We start from the raw sequence: 13,671 nt of genomic DNA, 5'->3' as shown, positions 1-13,671 counted from the left end.
TTTTTGGAGAGCTGATATGGTGTTGGTAAATTCTTTCAGGTTTTGTTTATCTGAGAATGTTTTTTTTTTTTTTTTTTTTTCCACGTATGAAAGATAATCTTGCTGGGTATAGTGTGTGTTTTTTTTTGTTGTTGTTTGTTTGTTTCTTGTTATAAACCTTTGCCATCTTCAAAGTTACAGATGTTATCGTTTGACTTTTAACATACAGACGGCAATCCAAGTGAGATATAGTTTTGTTTATGATGTAAAGAAAGCGAACAGGTAGTTTTTTTTCCCCTTTTCTATATGAATATCCAAATAACTTTGTACTATTTGAAAAGATAATACTTTCTCCGTTAGTACACATCCCGGAATATGCATAACAAAATGCATTTATTATAGCTGTATATTTATATTTGTTTACATAAATGGTTCAAACTACATATAGTTCTATATTTTCTGACTTTCATCCAATGCTGCTGACATTTGTAGACTATTAATGGCTATATATAATACATATATATGATGTACCTATGTATAATATTATATATAGGTACCATCAGTAACTAAAATAATTCCCTGAAAGTAGACATTTAGAGTGGTTCTATTTTTTGTTGTTGTTATTATTTTTTTAAGCATTTCTTTTTTTTAATTTATTTAACTTTATTATTATTTTCACATGAGTTTTGTCAGAGAAAGACAGAGAGAAAGAGAGAGAGAGAAAAGCCGCCAGGTCCGGGACTGGTACTGTGGTCAACCATGTGGGAATTCCAGCACCTTAACTACCACACCACTTGCTGGCCTGAAAGCAAGAAATCGACCCCCAGGGGGGATGGCCATACCGCAATCCCTTCTCCTCCATTCTCCTCTCTGGATCTAGGGCACGCACGCACACGCGCCTGGTGTGAGTTTTAAGCCACCGGGTCCGGGACGTGAACCCTGGACGACTTGTTGTTATTGTTATTAAGGTGTTGAACATTTTGTCAAAAGTGTTATTTCCTAACACAAATTGCTAGGAAATGGATCTGCTGGATTAAAGTGAACGCCTATTGTAAAGTTTAGCTTCTATAAGGTTTATACTCATTTTTTTACTTCCTCCCACATATATAAACCTGCTTCCCCATATTCTCACCAACAGTGCCATTAGTAATCTTTACCATCTTTGCTAAACTGGGTAAAAAGAAAATGTATTGGTCTCATTTCCATTTTTTTTTTTTAATAAAAAGCAAACAACGTTGTATATCCTTATTGGCTATTTCCTTTTTTTTTTTCTTTTTGGGTTGCTTGGTTGAATATCCATATGAGATTGTCTTTTTCTATAGGTTTGAACACCCACACACAGACACACACAGGAACACACAAACAGTTTTCAGAAAGTTCATAGGGAATGGGCATTATAAAAAGAACAACTGGGACCAGCAGTTAGCGTAATGGCTGTGTCGCTGGACTCCCATATAGTTGACCCTGGTTCGAGTCCTGGACCCGGTGGCTTAAACACACCGGGTGCGTGGGCATGCGTTTCCAAGACTCCGAGAGGAGAATGGAGGAGAAGGGATTGTGGCCTGGCCATCCCCTCTGGAGGGTGATTTCTCGCTTTCTGTCTCTCTGTCTCTCTCTGTCTGGCGAGCGCAGGCACCCTATAGCAAAAACCTCTCCAAAAAAAAAAAAAAGAGCAAAAAAATAAAGAACTATGCATTGATTTTAAATTTTTGCACAAAAATAAACTTCTATTTTATTTACATTTTCCCAAGAACTTTTGGAAGTCCACATTCACACACACACACATACGCACGAACACACACATAATTACACTACTATCTCGCAGTTTCCCAGTACGGCTTTTCACGTCTGTTGAACTCCACTTTTAACCCCACCTGCGCTAGGAACACCTAGCTCCTTAAGGCTAAAAACTCTGGTCCGGCAGCCGGGTGGGCGGAGCCAGAGTGGCCTGGTCAGGCCTGCCCCGCCCCATCCCACCCCTCTATCCTTCAGGGGCGGGGCCAAAGGACTAAGTCGGCGCGCGAAGCTTCCGTTGCCACAGCGACCGGGGATTTGGGTGAGTAGGGTCGGGTGGGATCCGGGGAAGGGAACCTGACACTTCCTACTTCAGTACCCGGTAGAGAAGCCAAAGCTTGGAAGGCGATGTTCCGGCGCTGCGAGCGCCGCAGGCGTGCGTAAGGCGGACGCAAGTGACGCCAGCCCGGCCCGGAGGGCGCGTGCGCACTGTGACTGTCAGGGCCCGCTGGCCGCCGGGCGCCGGCGTTCGGGATCGGCGCGACCTGGAGGCGGAGTTGGCTTCCTGCGCCGCGAGGGCGGGTCCGGGCCACCTTTCCGGCCTCCAGGCTTGCCACCTCCGATCCTGCACCTGGGTTCCTCGGGACCCAAAGGAGCGACCACTCCGGGAAGCAGTCCTGGGAGCGGAAGTGGAGAGCATGGGCCCTTCGAGGGAGGAGAGCGAGTGAAGCGCATCCTCTTGAGACCGTGGGGGCCCAGGTGGGCGTGAGCGAAGGTAATCCGGGTCCAGGTACCAGCCCGGGTCCGCCTTCGATTTGCCAGTGAGACTGGCTGGGGCTGTTTCCTCCAAGTCAGGGCCTTTCCGCCCCCCGGGGGCTCGAGCTCTCTTCCCCTAGAAGAAATGAGAGGTGGGTACCTCGGCCCAAAGTAAGCGCTTGGATACACGATGTTGTGGTCCGGTTGCGGGGAGGGGAAGTTAGCGGAAGCACTCCTAAAACTCCTTTGTAAGTGTTCACTGGAAAGGTTACAACTGTTGAGATCTTTAGGGCTTTGTTAGGCTCACGGATTTTGCAAGTGATTTCACGAATTTTGTGGCTCTGGGCAGGGGTCTACAGAACTTCCTACTCGAGTTTGCAATGTAAGAATGGTAAAACTGACCCAGCTGGCCAAATTATGATGCCACAAAGCTCTGTGGTGTGCTTAATGAAAGAGACAGAGGATCACAGACTGGGAAATTTTTCTGCCTTTTTCCCCCCCATGTATTGAAGTTCTGGAGTGAAGTCGAAATGTGTTCTGACCCCTGTCCAGAACTCCATTAGAGAAGTGCCTGTTGTACCAAGTATGGTATCTATTCCATATTTAATACTCATTGCTTCTTGTATACTAAGCACTTTTAACTCTTGGGCCGACACATGAGTAAACATAGTAAAGATCCCTCCTCTGTGGGGCTTACACTGTAGTTTGGGGAAGACAAACAATTAGTATATGTGAGGAGGAAATGAGTGCCATGGGCAAAAAGTACAGCGAAGTAAGGTGCATTGGGAATGCAAGATGCAGTTTAAATAAGCACGTCAGGGTAGGTTTCATAGAGAGGATTGCATTTGCACAAGTACTGGAAAAGAGGTGGAGGAATTGACTGTTCTGATATCTGGGGGTAGAGTATTCCAGGCACAGGGACCCACACGTGGAAAAGCTTTGAGCTTGTAAAGTGCCTGCTGTCTTTCTTGAACTGGCTTGGAAGGCCTGTGTGACCAAGCAGAGTGCGTAAAGGCAGTAATAAAACTTAGGTAACACCGCAGTCAGGAGCCGGCAGTGGAGTGTCTCAGGCCAGGGTAACTACCTATTAGTTTAGGTAGGATTTCACAGCTTAACCACAGCCATTGAGTAGTAAGTGAAGTTAATGACTAAAATCAGACTTTTTCCAAAATAGAATCTAGTTGAGATCTAAACATGATTGTAGTTTTTGGTAAGCCAGGTGTGAATTAAGATAGAGGAGCTTGTTGTAATAAACTTTTATTTGTCCTTATTTTGGGTTAGAGTTAATTCGAGAATGCCTTTGCCTTTCTTTAGAAATCTATCTAAATAGAGATGCTATCATGTTTTTTTTTTTTTTTTTTTTTAATTGATGTAAGGGGACCAGCAGTTGGTGTAATGGCTATGTTGCTGGACTCCGATGTAGTCGACCGTGGTTCGAGTCCAGGACCTGGTGGCTTAAACTCATGCCAGGTGCGTGTGCCCAAGATCCCCAGAGGAAAATGGAGGAGAAGGGATTGCGGTGTGGCCATCCCCCCAGAGGGTGATTTCTCGCTTTCTGTCTCTCTGGCGAGTGCATGTGCCCTATAGCAAAAACCTCTAAAAAAAAAATTGATGTAAAGTAAGAAAAAGATGTCCCGAGGTGATTTTGATTTGCATTTATTTACATGTAATTTGTAAATAACACGATGGCAAACAGAAATGACTGAGAAGTTACCTGTTACTTCAAGGTGCTTACAAACAGGTGGACTTGTAAACAATTTGAACATAACATTAAAAAGGATGAAAAAAGTGTGTTAAATGAACAATACAAAGTAAATGCTAATGCAATGAGGTCATCTATTTACTGTATTTAACAGTAGCTCACCTATATTTTCCATGTTGTCTTCAAACATCTGCATGTTGTGGGATCCTGAATTAGTTGTCTAATTTTTCACATTTAACAAGTCTAGGGTTTTGTTTTTAAACTGGTGGTAGAACATACTGTATATTCTAAATAAGTGCAGAATTAATGAACTATAACACTCATTGATTAACATTGCACTGATCGGGACCACATAATACTCACTGCGCTCTCTACTGGAATGTAGAACTTTGATAAGACTATGCCGTTAAGCCACTTTTATTTCTTTTACTTACATGTATGTGTGCGTGTGTATATACACACTCATAGAAATTTTGCTAGAGGGTGTGTGTGCTTGCTGAGGGGAGAGAGGGAAGCAAGAAAGCATCCCCAATGGGGGATGGCCATGCTGCAGTCTCGTTTCCATGTCGCCTTTCAGAATTTTGGGCACGCACACACATTCACACAATGTGTTTTTTTTAAACCTGTTGTGTTGTTTTTTCAAGTCACGGGGTTTAGGACTCAATTTGCACAGTCAGCTGTGTGGAATCCAGCCACCCACCATGCCACCAGCTGGCCCAAGCCATGCTTTTTTCTCTTAGAGCTTTTTCCCTCTCCAGGAGACAGATGTTTTTGGTTTCTTAGGGAGTGTTAGAACACAGAATGTAAAGTGACTATATATAATTTGTCATTTCTTTTTTAGACATTCTGCCATCCAAGTGTGGTTTTAGTGGCAAGATAAAATAATGGTATTTTATAGTAGAAGTGTGGAGCTGTCTGACCAACCATTGGAAAGGCAGAAATCTGTAGTTTAGAGACAAACCAGAATACTCTGTTGGTCAGTTTCAGTTCAAGCAGAAAGAGGTGAACCATGTAAGTACAACCCAGTTTATAAGCAGTGTGAGGATGAGCATTAATATTCTGGAAGTGCAAAGTGAAATCTGGACTGAGGCTGTGTTTAGTCATCTTAGTAAGTGGTTGTTGTACTGGGTGTAAGTACAGGATCCTTTTCTCAGAAAGAGGTGAGGCATGAAGGAAACCGAAAGCTAAAAGTCTCTTGTTACAACTTGATCAAAGGTCATGTACAGGGATGAATCTCTAAGTGTGTGTTTGTTTGAGGGCATGTGGATGGTGCCAGTGGCGGTGTGTAGAGGACAGCTTTGGGGAGTAGCTAGATAGGTTTCTGTGATAATAAGAGCTGTCACTGATGAATAGTCTTTTTTTTGGAGAGGGTTTTTTATTTCTTTTTTTGCTATAGGGCGCATGCGCTCACCAGACAGACAGAAAGCGAGAAATCACCCCCCAGGGGAGATGGCCATGCCACAGTCCCTTCTCCTCCATTCTCCTCTCGGGATCATGGGCACGCACGCACACGCGCCCGGCGTGAGTTTAAGCCACCGGGTCCAGGATGTGAACCGCAGTCAACTATGTGGGAGTCCAGCGACATGGCCATCATGCTAACTGCTGGTCCCTAGTCTTTTTTTTTTTTTTTTTTTCAGGTTTTGTCATGTGTTATGTGTGCTCATCAGAGAATCAGCGAGAGAGAGAAAGAGACAGAGGGAAAGTGAGAAATCACCCCCAGTGGAGATGGCCATACTGTAATCTCATCTCCATTCTCCTCCTGGGATTTTTGGGGATGCACACACATGCGTGATGTGAATTTCAAACTGCCAGGTCTGGAACTCGAACCATGGTCAACCATGTGGGAGTCTAGTGCCTTAACCATCATGCCACCTGCTGGCCCCTGGCATATATATACATATATTTTGAATAATTATTTTATTCAACTTTATTATTATTATTTTAATTTGACCAGAGAAAGACAGAGAGAAAGGGAAAGTGAGAAAGCAAGCTGTCAGGTCCGGGACTGTGACCTCAGTCATCTAGCACCTTTAACCACCACACCTACCAGCCCCCTGGTGTTTTTTTGTTTGTTTGTTTGTTTGTTTTTTTTTTATTGTAGTGTATTTTATCCTCTTCTTTTTTTATAAGAAGAAACTAAGGGACCAGCAGTTGACAATGGCTATGTCGCTGGATTCCCATGTAATTGACTGCTGTTCGAGTCCCGGACCCGGTGGCTTAAACTCACACCAGGTGCGCGCATGTGTGTGTGCCCAAGATCCTGAGAGGAAGATGGAAGAGAAGGGATTGTGGCATGGCCATCCCTCCTGGGGGGTGATTTCTCGCTTTCTGTCTGTCTCTCTCTGTCTTTCTGGCAAGCACACGCACCCTATAGCAAAATACTCTCCCCCCCCAAAAAAAAACAAAAAAAGAAGAAGAAGAAACTGAATCCCAGAGAGTTAAAGTAATTTGCCCAAGGCCACTTATTATTATTTTAAATTTTTTTTGTTACAGGGCACCTGGGCTTGGAGAGAAAGAGAAAACCATGTGGTTGACCGTGTGGGATCCAGCAGCCTTAGCTGGCCCCCAAGACCACTTAATTAAGCTATAAGTAGGAAAGGTGGAATATGAACTCAGGTCTTTCAGCTTCCAAAGCCTTCACTCTTTCTTTTTCCAATTGTCCCATTATGTAACAGTGTGCTGACGTTAGCTTTCCCATTTTATGGAGTTTGTCACGAGTGTGATCAGTTTTGCTGCTGATGAGATTTCATTTACTAATAAATTTAACTCATTTCATTGTTTTCTCTTCCTAGATTGTTATTTGATTTGAAAATGAGTAAGTGCAGAAAACCTCCAGTTCAGCAGATAGCAAGCCCTGAGACATTCAGCCCAGATGTTCTTGCTGACATTCATGAACTCTTTGCCAAGAACTTTTCTTATGGCAAGCCACTTAATAACGAATGGCAATTACCAGATCCTAGTAAGATTTTCACCTGTGAACACACAGAATTTAATGCATTTCTTGATTTGAAGAACTCCCTAAATGAAGTAAAAAACCTACTGAGTGATAAGAAACTGGATGAGTGGCATGAGCACACTGCTTTCACTAATAAAGCAGGAAAAATAATTTCTCATGTGAGAAAATCTGTGAATGCTGAACTTTGTACTCAGGCATGGTGTAAGTTCCATGAGATTTTGTGCAGCTTTCCACTTATTCCACAGGAAGCTTTTCAGAATGGAAAACTGAATTCTCTGCACCTTTGCGAAGCTCCTGGAGCTTTTATAGCTAGTCTCAACCACTACTTAAAATCCCATCAGTTCCCCTGTGATTGGAGCTGGGTAGCTAATACCCTGAATCCGTATCATGAAGCAAATGATAATCTTATGATGATTATGGATGACCGGCTTATTGCAAATACCTTGGATTGGTGGTACTTTGGTCCAGATAACACTGGTGATATCATGACCTTGAAATACCTGACTGGACTTCAGAATTTCCTGAGTTGCATGGCTACCGTTCACTTGATCACTGCAGATGGAAGTTTTGATTGCCAAGGAAACCCAGGTGAACAAGAAGCTTTAGTCTCTTCTTTGCATTACTGTGAAGTTGTCACTGCTCTAACCACTCTTGGAAACGGTGGCTCTTTTGTCCTGAAGATGTTTACTCTCTTTGAACACTGCTCCATAAACCTGATGTACCTGCTAAACTGTTCCTTTGACCAAGTCCATGTTTTCAAACCCGCTACTAGCAAAGCAGGAAATTCGGAAGTGTATGTGGTATGTCTCTGCTATAAGGGAAGAGAGGCCATTCAACCTCATTTATCTAAGATGGTGCTGAACTTCGGGACTGAAATGACCACAAAAGCCCTCTTTCCCCATCATGTGATTCCAGAATCTTTTCTGAAAAGACATGAAGAATGTTGTGCATTTTTCCATAAATACCAGCTAGAGACTATTTCTGAGAACATTCGTCTGTTTGAATTCATGGAAAATGGGGAGCAAGCAAAGCTAAATAACTTAAGGGATTGTGCGGTACAATATTTCATGCAAAAATTTCAATTGAAACCTCTTTCCGGAAATAATTGGCTAGTAAAAAAATCTAATACTGGTTGTAGTACAAATACAAAATGGTTTGGGCAGAGGAAAAAATATTTTAAAACCTATAATGAAAGGAAGATACTGGAGTCCCTTTCATGGAAAGATAAAGTGGCCAAAGGGTACTTCAATAGTTGGGCAGAAGAACATGCTGTGTATCATGCTGGGCAAAGTTCTCTTTTAGAAGGGACATCTTCCAATCTTGAGTGTCACTCATGGCATATTTTAGAGGGAAATAAACTGCCAAAGGTAAAGTGTTCCTCTTTCTGCGATGGTGAAATTTTAAAGACTCTTAATGAAGCAATTGAAAAGTCATTAGGAGGAGCTTTGAATTTGGATTCCAAGTTTAGGCCAAAACAGCAACATTATTGTTCCTGTCACGTTTTTTCTGAAGAGCTGATATTTTCTGAGTTGTTTGGCCTTACCAAGTGCCTTCAGGATGAGCAAGTTGTAGAACCCAGCAACCAAATAAAGTGCCTGCTTATGGGTTTGCCAACTCTTCATGATAGGAAAACGTGTATACCATTGGAAGTTCAGCTCCTCGAGTCAGCTGAACTCCTGACTTTTAGCAGTTCCTTGCTTCATGATGGAGACCCAGCCTACCAGCAGTTATTTTTAAACTGCCTTCTGCAGTCATTGCAGCAGCTTCATACAGGAGATGTTATGATTTTGCCCGTACTTTCTTGTTTCACCAGATTTATGGCTGGTTTGATCTTTGTACTCCACAGTTGTTTTAGATACATCACATTTTCTTGTCCCACATCCTCTGAGCCCCTGAGAACCTGTGCCGTCCTGCTCTGTGTTGGTTATCAGGACCTTCCAAATCCAGTTTTCCAGTATCTGCAGAATGTGAATGCAGTGTTGAGCACTCTGCTTAACTCTGATGCACCACAGCAGATCTTGCAGTTCTTACCAATGGAGCTGCTCCTTAAGGGTGCACTGCTTGATTTTTTGTGGGATCTGAATGCTGCCATTGCTAAAAGGCATTTGCATTTGATTATTCAAGGAGAGAAAGAAGAAATCATCAATAGCCTTAACTTTTGAAATTGAACATATCCTTTCTAAGATTCGACTTTATGACTTACAGTTTTCCATGTTAATGCATCCTTATGTTTTATTAATTTAAAATATTTGAGTTTGGCGAAAGACCAACTTCTGCATTCATTCAAAGTCTCACTAATTCTGAAAAACTATCAGCTAGTTCTGATCTCTAGGATATATGCACCCATCGGCATAGAGTTCTTCCATGTGGTAGAATCTATATGCTGTTAATATTAACCTCAGACATGAGATGTGTTTATGTCCTTGGAGTGGACATACCCATTTTTTCACATGCAGTTTAGTTTGTTTTATTTATCTACTTTAGATTTGCACCTGTGTGTCTTCATTTAGATTGACCCCCCTCCCCTCCAACTAATTTCCTTTCCTTGGCCAGTGTTGTTAATGAATTGATACAGGTCATTAAAGAAAGGAGAAGGACCGACTCCCTGGCAATACTGGTCTCCTTTGACATGTAACATATTTAAATAACTTAGAGATTTCAGGAAACTCATCTTGCCAGATTCTTGGTAAGCGCCATTCATTGCCTTTAGGCCAGTGACCTAATTTTCTTTCATGGTCCATGAAACTAGTGTGCTGTCTTATGAATATTTTACTAACCACAACCATTGAACTAAAAAAGATAATAGGACAGCTTCAAACCAAAGATCATGTTTAAAACAGTGAAAAATTTTTGTGTCTAATACACTTTTCTATCATGAGAAGCATTTAGGGATGGTGTGGGGGACCAGCAGTTGGCATAATGGCTATTTTGCTGGACTCCCATGTGGTTGACTATGGTTCTAGCCCCGGACCTGGTGGCTTAAACTCATGCCAGGCACGTGTGCGTGCGTGCCCAAGATCCCGAGAGGAGAATGGAGGAGAAGGTATTGAGGCATGTCCATTCCCCCTCCAGGGTGATTTCTTGCTTTCTGTCTCACTGTTTCTCTCTGTCTGTCTCTCTGGCAAGTGCATGCACCCTATAGCAAAAACCTCTCCAAAAAAAAAAAAAAAAGGAAAGGTGTGATAATTTTTAGCTTCCATAAAATACTCTGAATGAAAAAATTTTCTAAAATTTTAAAATTGTATTATAGTCCCATGTTGGGAACATGTGAATGTGAGGAATGTACTGAATACTAAAGAAAAATTCTAACACTTTCAGATAATGGTTTGGCATTTAAGAATTTGTACTCTTCTAATTTTTTTCAGTATAAAAATGGTACTTTATTAAAAGATTAACTGAGGTTATTATTTTAGCAGTTATATTTGATTTCTACTGGGACTTGGGGTCTTTCTCCCCCTTTTATTCATGATAGAATGTGCCTGCGAGCATGAGAGGGAGACACACATGCCTCGCACCTCCCAGTGGGGCCTGGTGAACACAATGATCCTTTCTCCTATTCCCCAGCCTGTCAGGATCCTGAACTTACAGGTTACATGCATCTGGCATGTTGCCACCGGGACAGGAATTCAAACCCGAGTTGGCCATGTGAGATCCAGCTTCCTCTGCATAGCATTAACCTCTGCACCATGGGGCTAGTTCAACATTTGGTATCTTTTTAACTATGTATTTAACTGTGTAAAAAAACCTTTCTGGCAAACTGTATTAAGCAATTCTTTATTACCTTGAAGTTTCATGAATGGGAGAATATATTTTCATATGTACATTTTAGGCATTTTTGTTCTATGAAAAATAGATAATTCTCTAATGTATTTGGCTGATATATATTAACCTGAAATTTTTTCATGTTCTTTGCTATCTTGAGTTCCATTATGAATTCATGAATAAAGTTATTAGCAGAGAGATTTTGTGTTCATCTTTTTAAAAGAGGATCATGGGGACGTTAAAAATATAACTCGGAAACAGGCTTTTTTAAAGGGAAGATTTGAATGAGAGTTAATGTTCCTTCATTTTCTCTGATTTGTATTCATTAAAATTTAGTCCTTAATATTGTAATATTTATGGAAGATCTACTTTGGGAAAGAAATTGAGTACTTAAGGGGGGGTAAGAAAGGGAGGGGATGGAAGCCTGGAAGTAGATTTCTGAAAGAAATCATATTCTACTACTAAGTTTGTAGAAGCATTTCCAATGGTATGATAATGGAAATCAGAAGCCTGATAGAAAATTATGAAGAGGGAAAAACTCTTGGAAAACCAATTTGTACTTAATAGTCTTTATGCCTTGCTAGGTTTGGTCCAATGTAATAACGCAGTTTATTTTTTAATAATTTTAGCCATTTGATTAGAATGAAGTTGAAAGCAAAGATCCAAATTCTTTTTTTTTTTTTTTTTTTTTATTTTTTTTTTTTTTTTTTTTTTTTTTAATTTTTTTAGAGAGGTCTTTGCTATAGGGCACATGTGCTTGCCAGAAATACAGAGAGAAAAGAGAGTGAGAAATCACCCCTGGGGTGATGGCCACACCACAATCCCTTTTCCTTGATTCTCCTCTCCGGATCTTGGGCACGCACGCACAGGTGCTGAGTTTAAGCCACCAGGTCCAGGACTCGAACCTTGGTCAATTACTAATATGCGAGTCCAGCAACATAGACATTACGCTAACTGCTAGTCCCAGCCTGGATCCAAATTTTAAAACTTTTTTTTAAATGCCCCTCAAATAAGGTCTTTTTTTTTTTTTTTGGAGAAGTTTTTGCTATAGGAAGCGTGCGCTCGCCAGACAGAGAGAGACAGAGAGATAGAAAGCGAGACATCACCCCCCAGAGGGGATGGCCACGATCTCTTCTCCTCCACTCTCCTCTCGGGATCTTGCGCACACGCGCCCAGCGTGAGTTTAAGCCACCGGGTCTGGGACTCAAACCACGGTTGACTACGTGGGAGTCCAGCGACATAGCAGTGATGCTAACTGCTAGTCCCCCCCCTCAAATAAGTTATGAATGTTTAGTTTTTTTTTAAACACTAATCTTGTAGTATTGTAGTATCTTATAATCTTATAATATTGTAGTATACTTTTTTTTTTTTAAACGCTGCTATTAAAATCAGTTCCTGCTTATCTGGTTTATTGGGTTCAGCTTACTTTAGAGGTGAGACATGAGTAAAGTTCAAGTTGGTCTGGATATAGGAGACAGAACCCATGATTTATGGGACATTCTCTGAGGGGGAAGAAAAATGCTACCTCTCAAATTTAAAAAAGAATGACAAAATAGAAGAGGTCAGGCATGAGAGATGGTTTGCATTGTTACCAAGATAATTACTGATATTTATTTTTTTAAATTATAGGTCTTGAAGTTTTTAATTGTGATGCTTTTGAAAGTTTTTAAGCAGCTAGAAATTTTAAGTTCTACAAGGTGTTTTCTGAAAACTTAGATGAGAAAGAGGTCTTACAGATTGAATTTCTTCAGTATTTTATTTTTGTTCTCCCTGAGGAAAAAGTTTCGTATTTTAATGGGGCTTTTTGTGTAATATGACTTAAATGCATTAACAATATTTTTTCCTGAAAAAATTCAAATTTGTAGAGTCTACTACCATCTTTAAAATTGCTTTTTGTTGGGGCCACCTAGTGATGCACCCACCTGGGGAGGTTTGAGGTTCATATCCCAAGGCTTCTCTTTACCCTCCGTGTGCACGTTTGTGTACCTGTGAACCTGGATGGCTGTGTGAAGATCATATTGGGGTGCCTGTTTCAGTAGCTCTCATAGAAGAAATAAGTAAATAAACTTTAGGCAAAAAAAGGCAAGGAATAACAAAACCTTTTGCTTTTGTTTGTTTTTGTTTTTGTTTAAGGAGGTTTCTGTTAAGTTTCTTTTCTCCTCCAAAGATCTTGGAATGGGATTAAAGAGGCAAGGATAATATATTAGATGAGGGACCAGCAGATGGCATAATAGTTCCATTGCTGGATTCCCACTGTAGTTGGGAAAACCGTAGTTGACCATGGTTCAAGTCCTGGACCCAGTGACTTAAAACTCAATGCCAGGCACATGTGCATGCATGCCCAAACTCCCTGAGAGGAGAATGGAAGAGAAGGGATTGTGGCATGGTCATACCCTCAGGGAGTGATTTCTCACTTTCTGTGTCTCTGTCTCTGTCTCTCCAGTGAGCACACATGCCCTAAGGCAAAAATCTCCCTTAAAAACAAAACAGAACATTAGATGAAAGAAACATGTTTATTCGTACTTATTATTTTACTTCTCGTTGGTGAGAATAGTAGGTCTTTGAATATTTAAGCATCTTTCATTTCCAGATAGGATCATTAGTTAGATTTTTTTTTTTAAGGTTTTCGCCATAGAGTGCTTGTGCTCGCTAGAGAAAGGCAAACGGAAAGTGAGAACTCCTTCCCCCACCTCCCCAGGGGCATAGTCATGCCGCACTACCAGGTCTGGGGCTTTTGGCCATATGGGTGTCCAGCGCCTTAACCACCATGCCACCTGCTGCC

General features: G+C 41.3%; 1 protein-coding gene across 4 annotated transcripts; it reads left to right on the top strand.

Annotated features, from left to right (window-relative positions):
- Positions 1-1,974: 1,974 nt before the first annotated feature.
- CMTR2 (cap methyltransferase 2) lies at positions 1,975-10,146 on the top strand. 4 transcript variants are annotated; one of them, XM_014589407.2, is made up of 2 exons: positions 1,975-2,035; positions 6,964-10,146. In XM_014589407.2, exon 2 carries the CDS (start codon positions 6,983-6,985, stop codon positions 9,287-9,289), a length of 2,307 nt encoding a protein of 768 aa, XP_014444893.1. In that variant the 5' UTR covers positions 1,975-2,035; positions 6,964-6,982; the 3' UTR covers positions 9,290-10,146. The 4 variants fall into 4 exon arrangements, with proteins under 4 accessions (XP_014444893.1, XP_006152726.1, XP_006152725.1 ...); XM_006152664.3 differs by lacking the exon at positions 1,975-2,035 and adding an exon at positions 2,286-2,472; XM_006152663.3 differs by lacking the exon at positions 1,975-2,035 and adding an exon at positions 2,287-2,488.
- Positions 10,147-13,671: the final 3,525 nt, after the last annotated feature.

This window comes from Tupaia chinensis, unplaced genomic scaffold, assembly GCF_000334495.1.
Source record: "Tupaia chinensis unplaced genomic scaffold, TupChi_1.0 Scaffold000355_1, whole genome shotgun sequence".
NCBI lineage: Eukaryota > Metazoa > Chordata > Mammalia > Scandentia > Tupaiidae > Tupaia > Tupaia belangeri.
The sequence above is the reverse complement of the archived record's forward strand: the minus strand, read 5'-3'. Positions and strand labels throughout refer to the sequence as shown.

Excerpts from the sequence above, each read along its gene's own strand:
- CMTR2 (XM_014589407.2), top strand. The coding sequence starts at position 6,983 with ATGAGTAAGTGCAGAAAACCTCCAGTTCAGCAGATAGCAAGCCCTGAG.